We start from the raw sequence: 21,783 nt of genomic DNA on the forward strand, positions 1-21,783 counted from the left end.
CCTTCCCTCCACTGTCATGAGGAGTAGACAGGCCCACAGACCCCAGAGGAAGCTACAGAAGAAGTGTTTTGGGGGACCAGGAGCAGGAGCCACTCCACAGTGAGCATCAGTCCCCTGACTGCAACAGTGCTCAGTTGAAGAGTCCCCAGGATCTGCTTCTACCAAGAAAATAATTGGTATCACCAGTCAACACCACAGAACAAGGCACAGAGGCAGCCTTCAATCGCATGGGCCTATGTATTTACTATGAGGATGAAAGCTACTCAAAGAATGTGACCAACACAAAGTCATAAAGAACACGGTCAGACGATAGTGAGTCTCAGTGAAAGATGTAATTGTTAGACTAATACATGGAATCAATGCCCTAATAATGTTACAAAGCCAAGCCAGCTCTGAGTTGTAAGGATATAAACAAATTCTGGCAAGACTGAAGCAACCCTCAGCCATGTGGGCTGTGCAAGGATGCTGGGGACAAGGTGCCCGTCTCTATGGAAAGCATGGCCACAGCCAGGGTATGAGCATACGGGTAGCACTATCATTCTCAAACCAACCCAGGGGTAGAGTCATGCTAATCTGGGAGGGGGTTCTGCCTTTTGTCCCTGTCATGCCCAAGAGACTTAATATCTTTTGCAGCACCCCTCAAATGCATCCATGCCATCCTTCATTCATCCTCAGCCCTGCAGAGGAAGGTGAGAGCCCAGCACCCCCTACCCACCAAGTCTCTGTCTGCACGGGGTTCTAACAGCGTGGCCAAGCCTGCAGGAGCCTGGGTACAAGACTGAGTTTCCACACTGAGCCAAGAGGTAGTCTTGGGATACTGTAGCAATATCTGCAGAGGCACTGGCTACTCCCTGCTTCTCTCTCCCCTGCCCACGCCCTGACTCACTACCCCAGGAGTTGCCCCCACAATTAATCCTGAGCCCAAAAGCAATGCCTTTCTAATGCCCTTGAATTTTCTCTGTCTCCTGCCTGTGTCCAGGCAGGTCCTTATCTCACAGTCCCTCAGCACTCGCTGAGGTGCACTCTTCAATGCTACCGCCCAGGTCTGTGCCCCTGAAGAGACTTGCTCAAGGCCCTTGTCATGAGCAGGACCCCTAGGAGCCTCTGGGGCCACCCTTCTTGCCCTCCATAGCCCCACAACCAGCCAAGCACCAGCTTATAATGGCCCAAGAGGGAGAGGACCCAGGTTTGAAAGCCTGAGGCTAAAGCTGGGGAACTATCTTCAAAGTAAAGAACATAAAGTATGGGAACAAATACAGGTCTGTGTCTTCAGAAGGGGCTGATGCAGGGACCCACACTGCAGCGCAAGTGAAAGATTCTGGGCAAAAGTCTACAGGTTTCAGTAAGTGTCAGATGATTTAAATGGGTGGAATTAAATTGAATAGAATTGATCCAAATTTCCCTGCAAAGCCTTGCTAGACCAAGTCCTCACTCCAGGGCCCAACTGCTCCTATGACCTCCAAGCCTTTGAGGAGAAGCCCGGCAGTGGCTGTTCCATCTTTCCACTGTGCATGGGTGTCCCTGCCAAGTCAGTGAGGTGGCAAATGATGAGGGGGAGGGTTTGTACAAGGACTCCTGGCACCTGACGATCTGGGACAAGGGGGTCACCCATGTCCCCCACCACAGGAGCATGTCTTCAGGAAAGCAAGGCCTCTGATGTCTTCCCACTCCCCATAGCATCTCTCCCACCCAGCTACTGAGACACCACCACCGTAGAGTGCCCCATGGTCACACAAAGTTGATGTCGGCTCTCTGGAAGACTTGAGCATGGGCACTACCACCTGACTCCTGCGTGTGAGAATGGGGGGTATGAGCATACCATGCCTACCCTGTGCTGGCCACATCACCCTTGGCAGATGCACCCTGCATACCTTATGGTCACAGGAGTGAAGAGGAGCATCGTGGTGACATTGTCCAAGAAGGCAGAGAGCACAGCGGCAATGAGACACAGCATAATGATCATGGCCCACACTCTCCCCCGGGAGAGTCGGTACGCCTGGGCATGAATGGAGGGAACAAGCCAGCATCAGAGGGTTCACAGAACAAATGCCACTTTTCATTAGATCCTAAGGAATAGGGACCCCAAAAACCAATATGGCATGCAGGTTCGGACTTCATACATGGGCTTCTGGGCCTGCTAAGGTGAGACAAGTAGTGGCCATGCCAGACACTGTGGTTCCTGGACACTCAAGTCTACTGTGAGCCACAGTGATGCTCCTTCTTCACAGTACCCTTGCAAAGGGTCTTAAGGTGGCATCCCCCATTCCCTTTGACATCATTTAGTGTTGTGGCTAGACAGGCTGGGTATAGCATTTACAACCCATGTGGCCCTAGTATCTGCTGATCTCCGGAGACCTACAAGATACTTTTAGTACAAAGGTATGGGGAGGAAGGGCCAGATATCTACCTGGATTATGCAAGATGGCACACAAAGATCACAGCACAGGTCTGTGGTAAGAATATGCATGGGGCTTTGTTGGATGATTTTTAAAAGAACTTTTCTGTTTCAAAACAATATCGAGTATAGCACTGGCCTTTGCATTGGCAGGGCATGGAAAGACCTCCTCCCACAAGCCTGAGTGACAAGACCAGGAAAACTGGGGGGGGGGGGGGGGGAGAGCCTGCCAGACCTCCCCAGGGAAATGGATGGAATTTTCAAATATAGTAGGAGCCTCCGTAAGCTAACCATTCGAGGAACTGTAACAAACTGGACAACATACAGAGATGGGCAAAATAAGGAATGAGGCTAACTGTACCGACACATACATGTGGTGCATGTCCAGTCTGAAAATTAGATCAACTTAAGCAGTTGGTCAGTGTAGGAACGTGGTCAGGAGGTTCTACTGTATTTGCTTTAAATGATAGTTTAATTTTCTAAACAATGTCAATAAAATAAATATATTAGTTAATTAGTACATAACTATGAAAGGTAGTATCACACCTACCTTTACAGCACAATAATCAAAAAATCCAGTTTCTGAAAATATGGCTACTAATATCATCTAGGGGGAAAAGAGAGAAGGAGAGAGCAGAGCCGTTAGCAGAGCACTGTCCTGACGACATGAGCATGTCAGTGCAAACTCAAGCTTGGGCCAGAGAGCTACATCACCAACGGGTTTATGACTCAGGTCCCACACCACCCACTTGGGTGCTCAAAGTCTTCTTTAAGCTGTTGATGACATTCCTCACAGCCCAGGGTGCCTCTTGACAATATGATAAATTAGCAAACACCCCAACTATTACTGAGGGACAGTATCTTCCTTTATCCAAGCAATACTGAAAGTCATGTATGGTTAGTTTATTGGGAGTATTCCACTTCTTATTTTAACAGTAGTAATTCAAAACAATTACTAACTTTTCTAAATGACAGTGTTACTTCATTGTCAGACAGGCCTCAGACTGAAATTTTCCAGCTAACTAACCAGAACGCCAATCCCCACATTTGTCCTCAGGAGAAAGGAGCTAGACCTGCTCTCACACATCTCAGTCAAGTCCTAACTGGCAGGTGGCACGGTGTCTTTGAAGCATCAACAGCAACACAGCAAAAGAGAAGGACCCAGGTTGCAGAGGGCTTGGAGCCGCGATCCACCAGGAGGACTGTAATTACCATGCCAAACAGCAGGGCCAGGGTCTCAAAATCAATCCACTCCACCACCTGAGTCAGGCTGGGTCTCTGCAATCAAAGCACAAATTTGCCAATTAATCTTGTGCATCACCTCCCAGTGTTACGCTCGAAAAATAGGCTGCTCTTATACAAACCCACTCGCTGGGCCAGAGCTGGAAGTGACACCATCCACTCCTGCCTTCAAAATTGGGTTCTATTTTTGCTCAGAAGCACTCAGGACCTAAGCCATCTGTAATGTCAAATCTATAGCAATAGAATTAGCAATAAAAATAAAAATGTTTTAACCTGTCCCCAGCCACTTAAGAACTGCAGCTGGGATAGCAGGACAGCCCCTAAGGTTACTTACTCAGTGGAGTCCATATGGGCTTTCCTCAGCACAGTGGCCTGAGGCCAGGTGATAGTGACCTGGATGACTGCCTGTGCTATTCTCCATGTGTCCTCCACTCTTACAGGGAATAGGGGTAACAGTCCTGCAGGAAATGGCTGCTGGGAAGGACTACATGATGGGTGGCCCAGGGCCTCCCCAGAACACATACATGTGTGCTACATGCCACATTAGTGGTCTTAAAAATGAAACAGACTGTTACTACACTGCTCCTTAACTCATAATAGTGACAACAGCTTTATTTCTAAGCTTTAGGGTTCTGGGACATTTTATCCTTAGGATCACCATTTGTTTATGCCAACTCTAGCCAAGATAAAGTTTAAATTCTTAATATTGCTTTCAGGCTTGGCCTACATTCAAAATTTAAATTAAAAAAAAAAAAGCTAAATCAGCATACATACCACACAGAGTTTTTAGTTATTATTCATTGGTTGATTGAATGGCCTCTGGTAGCAGTTTTTAGAATAATTCTATTGAATTCCACAGAGGTATTTTCAAATCCAATTTTATTCATGGTCACCTCTGGGCTGGCCCTTACTTTGTTCCAGAATTGCCCCTCAAACAACTGTGGGCCTCCATCTGCAGAGATCACTTAGTCTTTTGCTTCCCTACATTTATTCTCCACATCTCTATCAGATGGACCATGCTCAGTCCTGCCAGGGCACTGTCACCCCCATACATGCATTGCTAGGGACCTCCTGGTGTCTGCAGGACAGAACCCTGACTACCATCCTGCCACTGCTGCTCCAGCTAGGACAGGCCATTCTTGCTCCCCAGGGAAGACAACACCCAGATCCAGCCCAGCACCATTCACCTGGGTAGATGTGTGACCATGATATGTCGTTCCCTGGCCAAAAGGGAGAATGACACCACCAGGACATATGTGTGATTAAATGAAATGAAAGATGCCCCTCAGTGCTGTGTGTGTCAGTTCATGCCTCTAGCATGAGGGCTGTAATTACTATGCCAAACAGCAGGACCAGGGTCTTAGCAGAGCCTAGCATGGCTCCTGAGCAAAAAACATAGAAGTGGCATCTAAAATTTTGAAAAACACCAGCTAAAAATCTGGAACCTCTTTGAGTCTGACATCTATCAAGTGGCAAGCCAACAACCGGGAACGTTACAACTCACGTCGCCAATGACAGCCAATGCCGCTAGTGCTGCAAGGGAGCCGAGCATGGCTGCCAGGGTTCGGTGAACGATCTGGAAGGAAACACAAGATATTACTACACCAGCCCCTCCAGGGATTTAACACACTCAGAAGCCCGCACTGTCCTGGGCATCTGTCTACATCTGTCATTGTATACCATGTCTATGAAAATGATAAGTCAGTCATGGGTATTGATATTTCAGGGTCTGGACACCCCACAGACATATACAACCCCCACCAATCAGCCTTCTAGAGAAAGCTGCTTTCATTTCCTGAGTAACTACATGACACCGATTAGACAGTAGAGGACTGGATGAGCTATGTTGTACAAGGAAGCCTGCAGCAAGCTGTCATTAATATTTGCCATATGCTCCCTACGCATCTGGACCATTAGTTCAACAACATACATCAATTCTTCTTAATTCCTGAAACTATTATCAAGCCAAAAGTACATGGTTAAATGCTTAATGTAATTGAGACTTCAGTGTTACCACAAACGCATTTTTTCGATTTAATTATAGCTAAATAGAAGTGAAATTCCTAAAACAAAATATGAGAAAAGGCAAAGATATGAAGAAACTGGAAGCCTCGTAAATTGCCAGTGGGAATTTAAAATGCTCTAGCCACTGTGGAAAACAATTTGGCAGTTTCTTAAGAAATTAAACATAAATTTGCCATATGACCCAGCAATTCTACTAGGAATCTACCCAACAGAAATGAAAATATTTTTCTACACAAGGCATGAATGTTCATACGCACATCATTCAAAGTAGGTTAAAACTGAAAACATTCCAATTGCCCGTCCACAGTTAATAAATGAAATGCATGCTACTACATGGAACTGTTAGGTGCAGTGTAATGGACAAATGCTGAAAGGAAGAAAGGTTACACAGGTGAAAGCCAGACACAGAAGACTGTATATTGTATCATTCTATTCACGTGAATTTTCTAAAAAAAAGTAAATTTAGAGAAACAGAAGATCAGAGTTGCCTGAAGCTAGGACAGCAACAAAGATTGACTAAAAATAGTCTTTTTTTATGGGGCTCTTTCTGGGGTGGTGGAATGTCCTAAAACTGGATATTAGTGATGGTTGCAAAACTCTTTAAATCTGGTAAGAATAATTTAATCGCACACTTCCACAGGGTGAAATTGTGGTATTTAACAGCTTCAACAGAGCTGTTAAAGAATACAAAAAAAAACAAAAACATGGCAGAACTGAGTAGAAAATTAAACACTAGCAGACATTATTCATTTCTGAATATCCTAAAGTGGATATTGTATTTTCATTCAATCATTATATGACTTCTACCTCACAGAATGTGATTGCCTTTAACAGCAATTATCTGAAACTCAATTCTAATTAAAATAATTTATACTACTGGATTCAAAGTTAGTTCTCAGGTAATTTCATGTCAGGTGTTTTCTTTTTCACAGTTTAAGTTTTTAGGAGTTGGTGCATTTGTTTTAAGCCAGGAACAATGGCTCACACCTGGGAGTGAGCACTTTGGGCAGCCAAGGGGGAGGATTGCTTGAGGTCAGGAGTTCAAGACCAGCCTGGGCAACACAGCAATACTCCATCTCTATAAAAAGTTAAAATATTAGCTGGGCTTGGTGGTATGAGTCCAGGAGTTTGAGGTTGCAGTGAACTATGATTACACCACTGCACTCCCCCAAAAACTGTATCTAGAGACAAAGGTCATTACATAATTGATGAAAAGGTCCATTGAACCAGAAGGTATAACATTTATACATATGCAGACACTCAAATCAGAGCTCCTAAATACTGTGCATAAAAAAATATTGATTAAAAAAAAAAAGAATATTGATAGATCTAACAAGAGAAACTGACAGCAATGCAGTAATAATAGATGATTTCAATACCCCATTTACAATAAGGAAAAAGCAGCCTTGAACAACACTATAGATCAAGAGGACCTAACAGATGGAGGCAGCCCTCCACCTTCACATTCTTCTCACATAGACACAGAATATCTTCCAGGATAGTTCACAGGTCAGGTCACAAAACAAGTCTTAATAAATTTTCAAAGACAAAAATTATATCAACTATCTTTTTCAAACACAATGATATAAATAAAACTAAAATCAAAAATAGGACCAAAACAGAAAAATTGACAAATATGTGAAAATTGAACAATGCATTATTGAACAACCAATAGGTCAAAAAAGAAATCAGAAGGAAAATTAAAGAGAAAATCAAAAGGCATCTTGAAATAGACAGAAATGGAAATACAACATACCAAAAGTTAAGGGATGCAGCAAAAGCAGTTTTAAGAGGTAAGTTTACAAGCAATTAACTTGATTTGATTATTCTACTATATATGATTGAAACAGCACATTGTATCCCATAAACACATACGATTATAATTTGTTGATTAAATTTAAATTTAAGAAAGAAAGCTCTCAAATAAGCACTCTAATATTATACCTTAAGGATGTAGAAAATGAAGAACAAACTGAGCCCAAAGTAAGCACAAGGAAGGAAATAATAAGATTAGGGCAAAGATAAACGAAACAGAGACTAGAAAGACAAGCAAAAAGATGAAGAAAACTAAGAGTTGGCCTTTTAAAAAGATAAACAAAATTAGTCTTTATCAGACTAACCAAGCAGAAAAGAACAAAGACTCAAAAAATTAAAATTATAAATGGAAAAGGAGACATTACAACTGATATCATAGACATACAAAGGATTTAACAGGCCTCTACTAATAATTCTATGCCCACAAATTGAAAACCTGGAAGAAATGGGTAAACTCCTAGAAATATATAAACCACTAAGACTGAATCAAGAAGAGAAAATTTGAGTGAACCAATAATAAGTAAGGAGATTGAAGCAGTAATCAAAAATGTTTCAACAAAAAAAAAAGCCCAGTACCAGATAGCTTCACTGGTGAATTCTACCAAACTTTTTTTTTACTTTAAAAATGTTTTTATTTTTTGTGCAACTAATGGGCAGATGTTCTACCCATAAATTCTACTTTCCAATAACAATTAGGAACTTTTATAAAGAAAATCTCAGAACAAACTTTAAAAGGCAATGGATTCCTCTCCTTCTAGATCACCGCTGGACTAGAAAAATAAAGCTTATTCTGCCAGGAATCACAAGTTGGAACTGAGTATTCCCTAAGTGGAAAGTATACAGGGCCATTTCAGGGAAAAATTATTCAGCCTTCATCCCCAACATCCATAACTAGCTTTTTAGAACAGTTAAACCCAGCCAAAATAGTTCAGTCTAGGCTTTATGATATAAGGCTATAATGGTCTTGAAAGATGCTAAAAACAGGGAAGACCGATCAAAATAAAAGATATTATTGGAAACTAATAGTCACAAATTGTTAGTTCCTTGCTGTATCTCCCATCTACGAAAGATTAATAAAGGGATTATTTTACTGTAAAGGAAATTTTAGTTTCACATATCACTAGCCAGAACTTTTGTCCTTAGTTATTACATAATAGGACCTGTCCAGGGCTATTATGGCATGACCATTGTATGCACACAATTCACTTCTGTCTTTACAAACAGACTTTCATAATTTACATAAGCACATCTGTAGCAAAGGTTTAACACTGAGATGCAATCAAACATCCATACTATGTGATTTTTTTTTTTTTTTGCAGACTTGCAATGTAGGGGATATATTTTTAATCTGCTTTCATTTGAGTGACCTTATATAAAAAATAAAATCAATAACTTATAAGCTCTAGTCTCCAAAAAACATTTTCAAATGTACACATAGAAATGGTCACAAACAGTAAGATTTTTAGGCAACATCTTCCATGTCCACATCCTCTTGTAATTGCTGTACCATTTTCTCTTCCAACTTCTTTCCTTTGCCTGCAAGAGGGGCTCGGATAAGATGGATGTTTTGCTTGACTTCCTTGATGTCCTGGACTTTCTGTAGCTCTTTATTTTTCTTTAGTCTGTTCGTTATAAATTTAGCTTGGTGTTTCTGTTTGATCTCTTCAACTCTCTTCATTGCATCAATAGTTTTATTCCATAGCTCTCTCTGGTATTTGACAGGTTCGTTTCTACGTTTCTCAAATTCAAATGAATTATCCACTGTAAGCTCTTTACCAGCTGCTTTCCGGAATGCTTTAGTCCACCTGACCTTGAGAGGATTGCGCTTTTTTTTTTTTATGACATTTGGATTTACAAAATCTGAACACCTTGCAATCGTTGCAGACGAACATCATGCCGTGGCCAGGGTAGATTGGCCCCGAACAGAAATAACACTTCTCCATACGCATGTTGAACTCGCATGGGTCCCGGCAGACCCAAAGCTAAACTCGAGAGCTACCAAACTTTTAAAGAACAAATAATGCCAACCCTTCTCGCACTTTTCCAAAAAAAATAAATAAATAAAGAGGAGGAAACACTTTCAAACTTATTTTAGATGCAAAAATCTTCAACAAAATATTAGCAAACTGAATTTAACAGTCCATTAAAAGAATCCTATACCATGATGAAGTGGGATTAATCCTATATCGTGATACAAGGGCAGTTCAACATACATAAATTACAGAATTAAGGATAAACATCTGGCAAAATTGAACCTCCTTACTGTGATTAAAACAAATTCTCAATGAATTAGGTATAGAAGAAATGTACCATAACTTAATAAAGGCCATACATAACAAGTTCACAGCTAACATCATGCTCAATAGTGAAAAGCTGAAAGCTTTTCCTCTAATATCAGGAAAAAGGGAAGGACACCCATTCTCACTACTTCTGTTCAACATGCTAATAGAAGTCCTAGCCAGAACTATTAAAGAAGAAAAAGAAATAAAAGGCATACAAATTGAAAAGGAAGTTGTTAAATAGTCTGTTTCAGATGACATGATCTTCATATAGAAAAAACTGAAGACTCCACCAAAAATCTTTTAAAACTAATAAACAAATTCAATAAATCCACGGGATAAAAAAAAATCAACATATGAAAACCAGTTATGTTTCTACACACTAACAATGAACTATCTGATAGCATCAAAAAGAATAAAACACTTAGGAATAAATTTAACCAAGGAAGTAAAACACTGAAACTAAGACATTAATGAAAGAAACAAAGAAGACACATGTTGATTGATTAGAATAATAGTTAAAATGTCCATATAACTCAAAGCAATCCACAAATTCAATACGATCTCCAAAATTTCAATGACATTTCTTTGTAGAAATAGAGTACACAATCCTAAAATGTATACAAAAGGCAGAATAGCCAAAGCAATCTTGAGTAAGAAGAAAAAAGCTGGCAACACCATACTCACACTTTTTTATTTCAAACTGCACACAAATCTATAGCAATCAAAATAGTAAGACCAGCATAAAAACAGACACATAAGCCAGTAGAATAAAACAGATTCGAGAGCCCAGAAATAAACTGATGAATATTATGGACAATTCATATTTCACAGTGGTCCCAAGAATACACGGGGCGGGGGGGGAAGAATAGTATCTACAATAAATGGTGTTGGGGAAACTGGACATCCACACACAAAAGAAAGAAATTGAACTCTTATCTTATACCACATATAAAAATTAACTTGAAATTGATTAAAGACTTAAATGTGAAGACCTAAAACTATAAAACTTCCAGAAGAAAACAGGGGGAAAGTTCTTTGATGTTAGCCTTAGCAATGATTTTTTTGGATATGACACTAAAAGCAAAGGCCACAAAAGCAAAAATAAGCAAGTGGGACCTTATTGAACTGAAAATCTTCTGCATGGCAAAGGAAGCAAACAACAAAATAAAAGGACAGCCTACAGAATGGGATAAGATATATGCAAACCATGTACCTGATATGGAGTAACATCCAAAATATATAAGGATGCACACAGCTCATAGCAAAATAAAAGGAACAAAAACCTAAATAGACATTTTTTCCAAAGAAGATATATGAATGACCATATATCTAACTCCCAAGGGGACGTGTGTGGCTCACTGCACCCCCAGGACAAGAGTGCCATGTCAGACAGAGGGACCGCATCCAACCCTGTGAGGGGCCAAGGTAACCTCCTTCCTAAGAGAAAGAGCAGAGGGAGCCCAGGGTGCAGGCAGTGCATTGACACCAGCAGTCCTTGAAGCAAACTCAGAGCCAGGCTTCTCACGGCTGGCAGGGCTCTATGCCTAGCGGGAGTCAGACATTGTATTGAAACATCACTGTCAAGGAAATGCAAATCAAAACCACACTGAAATACTGCCTCACACCTGTTAGAATGGTGATTATCAAAAAGACAAGAGATAGAAACTGCTGGCAAGGATGTGGAGAAAAGGGAACCCTTGTACTCTGTGAGAATACAAATTGGCATAGTCATTATGGAAAACAGTACAGGAGGTTCCTCAAAAAAATTAGAAGAAGAACTACCATGTGATTCCCCCAAGAACTACCATGTGTTCCATGAAGAACTACGATGTGGTCCACCAAGAACTACCATGTGATCCCCCAAGAACTACAAAGTAGTCCTCTAAGAACTACATGTGATTCCCCTAAGAACTACAATGTGGTCCCCCAAGAACTACCATGTGGTCCACCAAGAACCACCATATGATCCCCCAAGAACCACCATGTGGTCCACCAAGAACTACGATGTGGTCCCCCAAGAACTACCTTGTGATTCCCCAAGAACTACCATGTGTTCCACCAAGAACTGAAATGTGGTCCCCCTAAGAACTACCATGTGATCTCCCAAGAACTACAATGTGGTCCCCCAAGAACTACCATGTGGTCCACCAAGAACCACCATATGATCCCCCAAGAACTACCATGTGGTCCACCAAGAACTGCAATGTGGTCCCCCCAAGAACTACCATGTGATCTCCCAAGAACTACAATGTAGTCCCCCAAGAACTACCATTTGGTCCCCCCAAGAACTAGCATGTGGTCCAGCAGTCGCACTTGCAGGTTCATATCCAGAGGAGGTGAAATAAGCATCTGGAAGAGTTGTCCTGCACACCTAGCAATCTCTGTGCACAACCATGCCTAACTCCAAAGGGGACGTGTGTGGTTCACTGCGCACCCAGACAAGAGTGCCCTGTGGGACAGAGGGACCACATCCACTCCTGTGAGGTCCTCTGGGAGCCACTCTGCAATGCAGGATGTGCACGTGCCACCTCTTAGCAGCCTGGACACGGAAGGCAAGGAGGAGGTAACCTCCTTCTAAAAGAAAGAACATAGGGAGCCCAGGGCGCAGGCAGCGCATTAACACCATCAGTCCTTGAAGCAAACTCAGAGCCAGGCTTCTCACAGCCTACAGAGCGCTGTGCCTAGCTGGAATCAGGCAGGAGACCCATCTGAGGGCTGGCCGGCACAGCCAGGATTGCCCACCGGTTCATTTCCCAGTGTATGCCCCATGCTTGCTGCCTTGCTGGGCTTTCACAGCAGAGGACATGTCCGTCATTTTCTCTGCGTGGTGCATGAGGGCGATAAAACTGGCCAACAGCCCAGCTCGCAAGAGTCACAAAGCTGCATTCCCTCTGCCACACCAGGGCAGCGACAGATAACTGGAAGGTGGGCGCAGGGCTCAGGTGCCAGCCCCGCAACGCTCCATGCACAATCTTCAGGGCTCTCTAAAGCACAGGGGCTCAGACCCTGGGGCCTCTCTCCTGCTCTCCCTTTCTCCGGAGCTCCTGGGGCACAGGCGCCACCCCCCAACACCAGACACCAAGCACCACTCCACTTGAGCCACCCTGGCCCTTCCAGCCCACTCCCTGAGCAGAGAGCTGATTTGGGGTGATTCAAAATCACAATCTCAGGCTGTTTCTCCTTGCCTGGTGGTGTCCCTATCACCCGGGCAGGCAGAGCAGAGGCAGGGTCCAGCAGCAGGAACACCGCAGGGTGCAGACACTTGGTCTACCTTCTTTTTATTTATTTATTTATTTTTTTATTAAATCATAGCTGTGTACACTAATGTGATCATGGGGCACCATACACTAGTTTCATAGACCGTTTGACACATTTTCATCACACTGGTTAACATAGCCTTCCTGACATTTTCTTAGTTATTGTGCTAAGACATTTACATTCCACATTTACTAAGTTTCACATATACCATTTGTAAGATGCACCACAGGTGTAATCCCACCAATTCCCCTCCCTCTGCTCACCTCCCCCCTCCCTCCTCTCCCTTTCCCCCTTCCCCCTATTCTTAGGTTGTAACTGGGTTATAGCTTTCATGTGAAAGCCATAAATTAGTTTCATAGTAGGGCTGAGTACATTGGATACTTTTTCTTCCATTCTTGAGATACTGTGCTAAGAAGAATATGTTCCAGCTCCATCCATGTAAACATGAAAGAGATAAAGTCTCCATCTTTATTTAAGGCTGCATAAGATTCCATGGTGTACATATACCACAATTTATTAATCCATTCGTGGATCAATGGGCACTTGGGCTTTTTCCATGATTTAGCAATTATGAATAGGGCTGCAATAAACATTCTGGTACAAATATCTTTGTTATGATGTGATTTTTGGTCTTCTGGGTATATGCCTAGTAGAGGAATTATAGGATTGAATGGCAGATCTATTTTTAGATCTATAAGTTTTCTCCATATATCTTTCCAAAAGGAATGTATTAATTTGCATTCCCACCAGCAGTGTAGAAGTGTTCCCTTTTCTCCACATCCACGCCAAAATCTCTGGTCTTGGGATTTTCTGATATGGGCTAATCTTACTGGAGTTAGATGATATTTCAAAGTAGTTTTGATTTGCATTTCTCTGATGATTAAAGATGAAGAGCATTTTTTCATATGTCTGTAAGCTGCGCGCCTGTCTTCTTCAGAGAAGTTTCTCCTCAAGTCCCTTGCCCAGCCTGTGATGGGATCACTTTTCTTTTCTTGCTTATACGTTTGAGTTCTCTGTGGATTCTGGTTATTAAACCTTTGTTGGAGACATAACCTGCAAATATCTTCTCCCATTCTGAGGGCTGTTTGCTTGCTTTACTTACTGTGTTCCTGGCTATGCAGAAGCGTTTTAGTTTGATCAGGTCCCAGTAGTGTATTTTTGAAGCTGCTTCAATTGTCCAGGCGGTCCTCGTCATAAAATACTTGCCCAGACCGATTTCTTCAAGGGTTTTCCCTGCACTCTCCTCTAGTATTTTTATAGTTTCATGTCTTAAGTTTAAATCTTTAATCCAGTGAGAGTCTTAGTTAATGGTGAAAGGTGTGGGTCCAGTTTCAATCTTCACCCAGCACCATTTGTTAAACAGGGAATCTTTTCCCCACTGAATGTTTTTAATTGGCTTGTCAAAGATTAAATAATAGTAAGTAGCTGGATTCATCTCTTGGTTCTCTATTCTGTTCCAGACATCTACTTCTCTGTTTTTGTGAAAGTACCATGCTGTTTTGATCACTATCGATTTGTAGTATAGTCTGAGGTCTGGTAGCATGATTCCTCCTGCTTTGTTTTTATTTCTGAGTAATGTCTTGGCTATTCGAGGTTTTTTCTGATTCCATATAAAACGAAGTATTGCTTTTTTCAAGATCTTTAAAGTATTACAGTGGAGCTTTAATAGGGATTGCGTTAAAATTATATATTGCTTTGGGTAGTATGGACATTTTAACAATGTTGATTCTTCCCAGCCATGAGCATGGTATGTTTTTCCATTTGTTAACATTTTCAGCTATTTCTTTTCTTAGAGTTTCATAGTTCTCTTTATAGAGATCTTTCACGTCTTTTGTTAGATAAACTCTCAAATATTTCATCTTCTTTGGCACTACTGTGAATGGAATAGAGTCCTTAACTGATTTTTCAACTTGACTATTGTTGGTATATATAAAGGCTTCTGATTTATGAATGTTGATTTTGTAACCTGAAACGCTGCTGTATTCCTTGATCACTTCTAAGTATGGGTCTTCCTGCCCTTCACTGACCCTTCCACTGGCCAGAGTAGACTCAGGAAGAGCACGTGTCAATATTGTCATGTGTAAAAGCACCTAGCGACCGGAGACTTGTGCAAACTAGATCCTAGGAGCAGGGAGTCACCCCAGTAGGGTGCATCTGTGAGGCCAGAGCCCCACAACTCCTGTCAGGAGGCGGGTGGGCTGTGCTGTCCCTGAATACACCTGCTCCCTACCAGGTGCCACCTGTCCATGTCCTGGGAAGCCTCGGCCCCAGTGTGATATGACCCAGCCATCTTAGGCCCTAACTCTGCCTAAGTGGGGTCCCATGGGCTGCAGAGTCCTGTCTGCCCCGCACCTGTCACTTGGAGGAGGTCAGTGAGGATGGGGCACAGCCTGGATCCTCAACAAGGACAGATGCGACACTGCCCATCCTGACAGCAAGGGTCGTCTGGGAGCCACTCTGCAACATAGGGTGTGCAGGACAAGCCGGACACGCCACCTCTGAGCAGGCTGGGCACAGAGGGTGAGCCAGCAAATGGATTCCAGGGAGCACCCGTCACCTCACACTCACTTATATGCACACACACTCTGCCACACACAGGCCTCACACGCTCACACTAACGCACACTTGCAAGAAGTCTCACACCCTCCTGAACTGACTTGTGCACACACAATCACACACAGATGACAGTCACAAACGTTCACATTCAGTCACACACAGCCTCACATACCCCTCACTGTGACTCACACTGAGTCCCAAATAAACATACACATAACACACACTGACTCTCATACACTCACATGTATCTCAAGTGCCTTCCATGTGATGCCTCGGGCTCAGGCAGCCAACAGGTCCTGCCCCGTCATCCAACCCACCCACACCCTTGTGTGTGAAAGGGAAGTGCCCCTGTCTGGCAACGCAGTGGTGAAGGTAGACTGCATGTGCACCTTGCCCTGCACTGCCCACATGAACAGATAGCCTGTCAGGATGTAGAGAAAGCTGGAGGGCTCAGGCGCCTCCTCTCAACCTGCCCTGCAGCCAAGGCCACACATGTCACGGGCCTCTCCACTCCCTACCGTAGGAGGAGGAAGTACCACGGAAAGGACTTGGATGTGGCTGAGTTCAATCCTGCCCCGCCCACCAAGGTGTGACTCTCCTGACCCCCATTTCTCCACCTGTAAACAGGTGCCTCACACCTCCCTCCTGGGCCCGCTGCATTAGTTTGCTACGACTGCTCTCACAGCTACCACAGACCTACCTCCTGCAGCTCTGGAGGTCAGAAATCCAGCCTGGGTCTTGGTGGGCTACAATCAAGATATAGATGGCGGCGCCTGTAGCTCAATGGAGTAGGGCGCCGGCCCCATATGCCAGAGGTGGCGGGTTCAAACCCAGCCCCGGCCAAAAACTGCAAAAAGAAAAAAGATGTAGGCAGGGCAACATTCTTTCTATGGGCTCTAGGGTAGAATCAGCATCCTGACTTTCCCATAGAGGCCACCCAGTTCAATGACCAGGACCCCTCTTTTCCATCTCCAAAGCCATCAATAGCAGATCAGGTCCTCACGTCACACCTCTATGACCCTATTCCATAGTCACATCTCCCTCTGACTACAACTGGGAAAGGTTCTCTACTTGTAAAGAGCCTCTGGGCCCACCCAGATAACCCTCACATCTCAAGGCCCTTCACTAATCACTCTACGAAGTCCCTTTTGCTACATAAGGTCACATATGCAAACAGCCCAAGGATCAGGATGTAGACATCTTGGGCAGGGGTGTCATTATTCAACACCCCCATACCTTTTCAGAATTAAATAACATGACAGAGGCAAGCACAAAGCCAGACCCAGGGTCTGTTCACCTTATGTGGCCTTCCCAGCTCTAAAGGCAGTTACCACAGAGCAAATCCTTGTTCTGCCTTTCCCACTCAGGAACTCTGGGCTAGCAATCTGACTTCCCTACTTGGATGTCCTCATCTTTAACACAGAGCTGAGGATAAAGCCCACCCATGGGACTGTCCACTAACACACACAGAATTCTCACAACATGGCTGGCCCATCTACACACCAGCTCTTGTGGTGTCAACACTGCCATCATCGTCTTTGACATGAAAGCCCTCAAGTCTCATAGTGGCCCATCTTCATGCACTGGCTTCTGTTACCCCCCACCCCTCACCTTCCCACCTCCTGTTTGACTTGGCTGCAAACAATAGGCTAGTCCAACTCACTGCCTACATGCGCAGGAAAAGCCAAGACATGCATAAGAGAGAGCCACCCTCCTGGCCATGGAAAGGTTTCACTCCCTTCAAGAGCAGTCTTCAAAATATGTGCCATTCTTCTAAGGAATGATGTGGCTCCCACTATGAAAAGCCTTGAAACACTGGACTGCTAGCTCATCAGAAGAAACTGTGCAGCACTGCCCAGCAGCCAGAGGCCTGAGTCCCATTTCAACTCCTTCAATTGCAAAAGTGTCTTTGCAATTTAGAGTGTACATCTGTTAAGAGTGTACATATGTACATGCTACATAATCCACTAGTTTTCCTGCAGTTCTGAAAGGATCCTTTTCAAAGACTAATCCTTTTCATGGAAGAAAGGGAGCGACATCTCTAGAAAGAGGTAATGAGGCACATCTGCTGAGGCCACAGAAAGCAGCATGCTCCATGAACCAGCAGTAAGGCGAGGCTTCAAGCAGGAGGAAGGCAGGTGAGGGCAGAGCCACCAGCCGCAGCTGCAATTAAATTTCAGCCTTATAAAATATAAGAACAGATATTAGAGAAACTTAACTTGGAGGTTTCCTCTGAAAAACAGCACTGTGGGGTGCATACTACACTCTGAGATGCAGCAGCTCCCTCCCCCCTGTCTCTCCAAGCATGCCTCATACTTTTGTAAATTACAGAGGAGTCTCCCCAGAAGACTGGAAGTGTTCTCTATTCATCTTTCTTGAATTTCACAGTTAATTGTTAAAGCAGACACTACATGAACTCCTGAATTAAATATGAAAAGACCCAGAGCAATGAAACATGATCTTACACAAAGCCTGCATCATTTTCCTTCAATTAGATAAAGTAGGTAAAGGGAAAAAATAGCCTATGTGTTTCCAACAGAATGGAGCTGAGATGAATATCCTTTTTAAAACTGTAATTCTAGGGGTTAGATGAAGGACACATGGGGAAAGTATTATCTCCTTTATGTTATATTTTTCATTAAGACTGTGTCAGAATGGTTTTAATATGATTTTATGTGGAATAAGGGCATAGAAGCCTTAGCTGTGATAATTGAATTTTTAGAAGGCTACACTGAGACACTCCTGCAGTCCCATTATAGCTGCAAAGTGCGGAAGTTAGGAGGATTGCTCCAACTTAGTTCTTTGGGGCTTTCAACAAGAGCTACTTTACAAGGATGAGAGACACAAATCCAAGTACTTAAGCAAGAAAGTGCCAATCAGGATTATCTGTAGGACCAGAAGTACAAATAACTCAAGGAATTCCCTAACATAATTTCATCCCATCAAACTGTTAAAAGACCTAAGGGAACCCAGGCTGATCTTTTTTTCCTGCTCAGTCACTCCTGGGTCACAAAGTCAGGAATAGACAGAGCCACCCCCATTCAGGAGCCATGTTAGACCAGACCCAGAAGACCACAGCACCTGTCTCAAATACTTTATGTTTATTGAGCTCTTGCTCTGTGCCAGGCACTGTCAAGGGCACTGGGAATCATCACTGAACAAACACAGGAGACAGCACATATAATAGGGGAGATGGCATCAGAACCGAGACGGTGAGGAGGCATGATGGAAGAGGCCACAGCCTGAGGCTGGAGCAGCTGGCAGCAGCAGATTGAGTGGTGGGGATGAAGGGGTGGGCTGGCAGGTCTGCAGACTGCTCCAAGACGCACTCCCCTGAGTGGAGTGGGGTACAGATGGCAGGGACACAGCAAGAGTGCCTGACTGCAGAGTCTACAGACCTCAAGTTCTGGAAAAACAGCTCTGCCCCAAGACAAGACAATGTCTGAGTCCCCACCCAAAGTTAATTCTACCCCAGAGTAGATTTTAGAAACACTGCAATCCTGCCTTCACTTCTGGAGAGCCCATGGGGTTAGTGATTACATCCAGCTGTCCCCTCAAAATGTGGACCCTCCAGAATGTGGGAAACTCTCTTGAGTTCTGGAAGCAAAGAAGTTACAGAAACTTAAGGTAGAACATACAATTTTCCAAACACCTCTGCAACCTTCTCCACCTTCTATATCAAATTACAGACAAAACAAAAGGACAGTGCTGGGGTTTCACAAGTTTTTGCTTGGCCCAATTATATAAAATTTCTATTTGCAAATTACACTAGTGTTATATAAAATAGGGGGAAAATTACAACACCTTAAGCTCACAGAATATTCACCAAGATGGACCATAAACCTAGGCCATTAAAAAAATCAACAAATTTAAAGCTGCATATAGAGTAAGTTCTCTGACCTTAAGTTAATCAAACTAATTCAATAAAGGAAAAACAGGAAAACATAGAACATTTGGAAATTAAGCAACATACTTCCAAGTAATCTATGAATCAAATATGAAGTCTCAAGGGAAATAAAAAATATAACTAAATGAAACTGAAAATAGATCAAAATCTGCTGGATGCAGCTTAAGCAGCACTGGCAGGAAAAATTATAGTACTAAATACTCACATTTGAAATGAGGGATTTGTTCCAGGTGTGTAAGTCTGCCCAATATTCTAAAATAAATCAATGATTTATTCTCAAATCAATCCACCGTATCAAATAGCTAATGAAAAAATCATATGATCACATCAATTCAGAAAGAAAAGGCATTGATGAAATTCAATGCCTAAGCATGGTTAAAAATAAAAAACTCTCAATAAACCAGAGTAAGAAAGGAATCTCCCCAATCTCATAAAAAGCATCTACAAAAACCTTACAGGAAATATTATACTTAACAGTGAAAGAATAGATGTTTTCCTTTTAAGATTGGGAACAAGGAAAGGATATCCACGCTCACCATTCTCATTCTAGCCACTCCAATAAAACAAAAAAAGGAAATTAAAGATGTACATATTAGAAAGGAAGAAATAAAACTGTCTTCATCACAAATGCCCTGATTGTCTACATAGAAAATCTCAAGAAGTTTATTAAAAAGGAAATTCCAAGAACTAATAAGTAAGTTCAATAAAATACTAGGATGCAAGACTGACATACAGAAAAGAAAAACAACTGCATTTATGTGTAATGGCAATGAGCAAGTGGAAATCAAAATAAAAATTCAATACCACTTATATTTTCTCCAAAGAAAAGGAAATACTTAGGTATAAATTTAACCGCAGATTGTATAGGAGCAATATGATGAAAATTATAAGAGAAATCAACAAGAATCAAAATAAATGGAGCAATATACCATGTGTACGGAGGGCAAGGCCATTCTATCATAAAAAGGAAAGAGAAAAACTACAGCATAACTAAAACAATTTGGGGGTAGAATAAAAGAGAGGAATCATCCTTCCCAGTATCAAGGGTTATACTACCCTACAGTGATCAAGACAGCATGCTACTGGTGAAGGGAAAACACATAAGCAGTGGAACGGAATAGAGAACCCAGAAATATATTCCACAGTAATGCCCAATTAATCTTTAACAAAGAAGCAAAAGCAATTTAATCAAGAATTTTTTCTTTTTTTTTTTCATCTTATACCAGCCAGAATGATTATTATTTTTTTTAAACTTTATTCAAATTAATAAGAAGGCACAACATTTAGGTTATATTGTTCTCACTTCCAGGGTAAAGTTCCATTTATAGATGAGCCCCTCACCCAGGGAGCATGTTATACACCCTCACTATGTGCACATTAGGTGAGATCTCGCCTCATCCCCTCCCTCCTTCTACCATACGTCCTCCCTCCACCCACCCTCCTGCTTCACTCTTTCCCTGAACTGGACTATAATAGTGTTTTATTGTTCTTAGGAACATGTAACTATTTATATATTGATTTCATATTAGTATGGATTACACTGGATGTTTATCTTTCCATTCTTGTGATACTTTACTAAGAAGAATGTATTTCAACTCCATCCAGGTAAATGTAAAAGATGTAAAGTCCTCATCTTTTTAATGGCTGCATAACATTCCATGGTATACATATACCACAGTTTGTTGATCCATTCATGGGTTGATGGGCACTTAGATTGTTTCCATGATTTGGCTATTATGAATTGAGCTGCAATAAACATTCGAATGCAAATGTCCTTGTGGTAAAATGATTTATGTTCTTCTGAGTAGATACCTACTAATGGGATTGCAGGGTTGGAAGGTCTACATTTAGATCTTTGAGGATTCTCCATACTTCTGTCCAAAAGGGCTGTATTAGTTTGCAATCCCACCAGCAGCGTAGAAGTGTTCCCTTCTCTCCACATCCATGCCAGCATCTGATGTTTTGGAACTTTGTGATGTGGGCTAATCTTGCTGGGGTTAGGTGGTATCTTAGAGTGGTTTAGATTTGCAATCAAGAATTTTTTCAATAAGTGGTACTGGAGCAATTGGACATCCATAGGTCTAAAAATTAACTGCCATCAAAAACTCACATAAACACAAAATCTAACTCAAAATGGATCCTGGGCTTAAATGTAAAATGAAACCAAAAAATTTCAGAGGGAAAAAAATCTTTGAGATCTGAGAATAAACTATAAATTCTTAGACCTTGACACCAAAAGCATTATCTATACAAGGAAAAAATTATAAATCAGACTGAGAGAAAATATTTGTAAACCACATATC

At 42.3% G+C, this 21,783-nt stretch overlaps 1 protein-coding gene and 1 pseudogene across 6 annotated transcripts in view; both read right to left on the reverse strand.

The window, feature by feature from the left end:
- Positions 1-21,783, reverse strand: part of OCA2 (OCA2 melanosomal transmembrane protein) — a 535,577-nt gene that overhangs the window by 411,599 nt on the left and 102,195 nt on the right. For all 6 annotated transcript variants that reach the window (XM_053582039.1, XM_053582042.1, XM_053582040.1 and 3 more), the window contains 4 exons: positions 5,142-5,213; positions 3,608-3,673; positions 2,946-3,002; positions 1,872-1,996 (listed from right to left, as the gene is read on the reverse strand). In XM_053582039.1, coding sequence (XP_053438014.1) covers positions 1,872-1,996; positions 2,946-3,002; positions 3,608-3,673; positions 5,142-5,213 — 320 coding nt within the window. The remainder of the gene's footprint in view (positions 1-1,871; positions 1,997-2,945; positions 3,003-3,607; positions 3,674-5,141; positions 5,214-21,783) is intronic.
- LOC128579842 (probable ribosome biogenesis protein RLP24) lies at positions 8,719-9,466 on the reverse strand (annotated as a pseudogene).

Source organism: Nycticebus coucang, chromosome 2, assembly GCF_027406575.1.
Source record: "Nycticebus coucang isolate mNycCou1 chromosome 2, mNycCou1.pri, whole genome shotgun sequence".
NCBI lineage: Eukaryota > Metazoa > Chordata > Mammalia > Primates > Lorisidae > Nycticebus > Nycticebus coucang.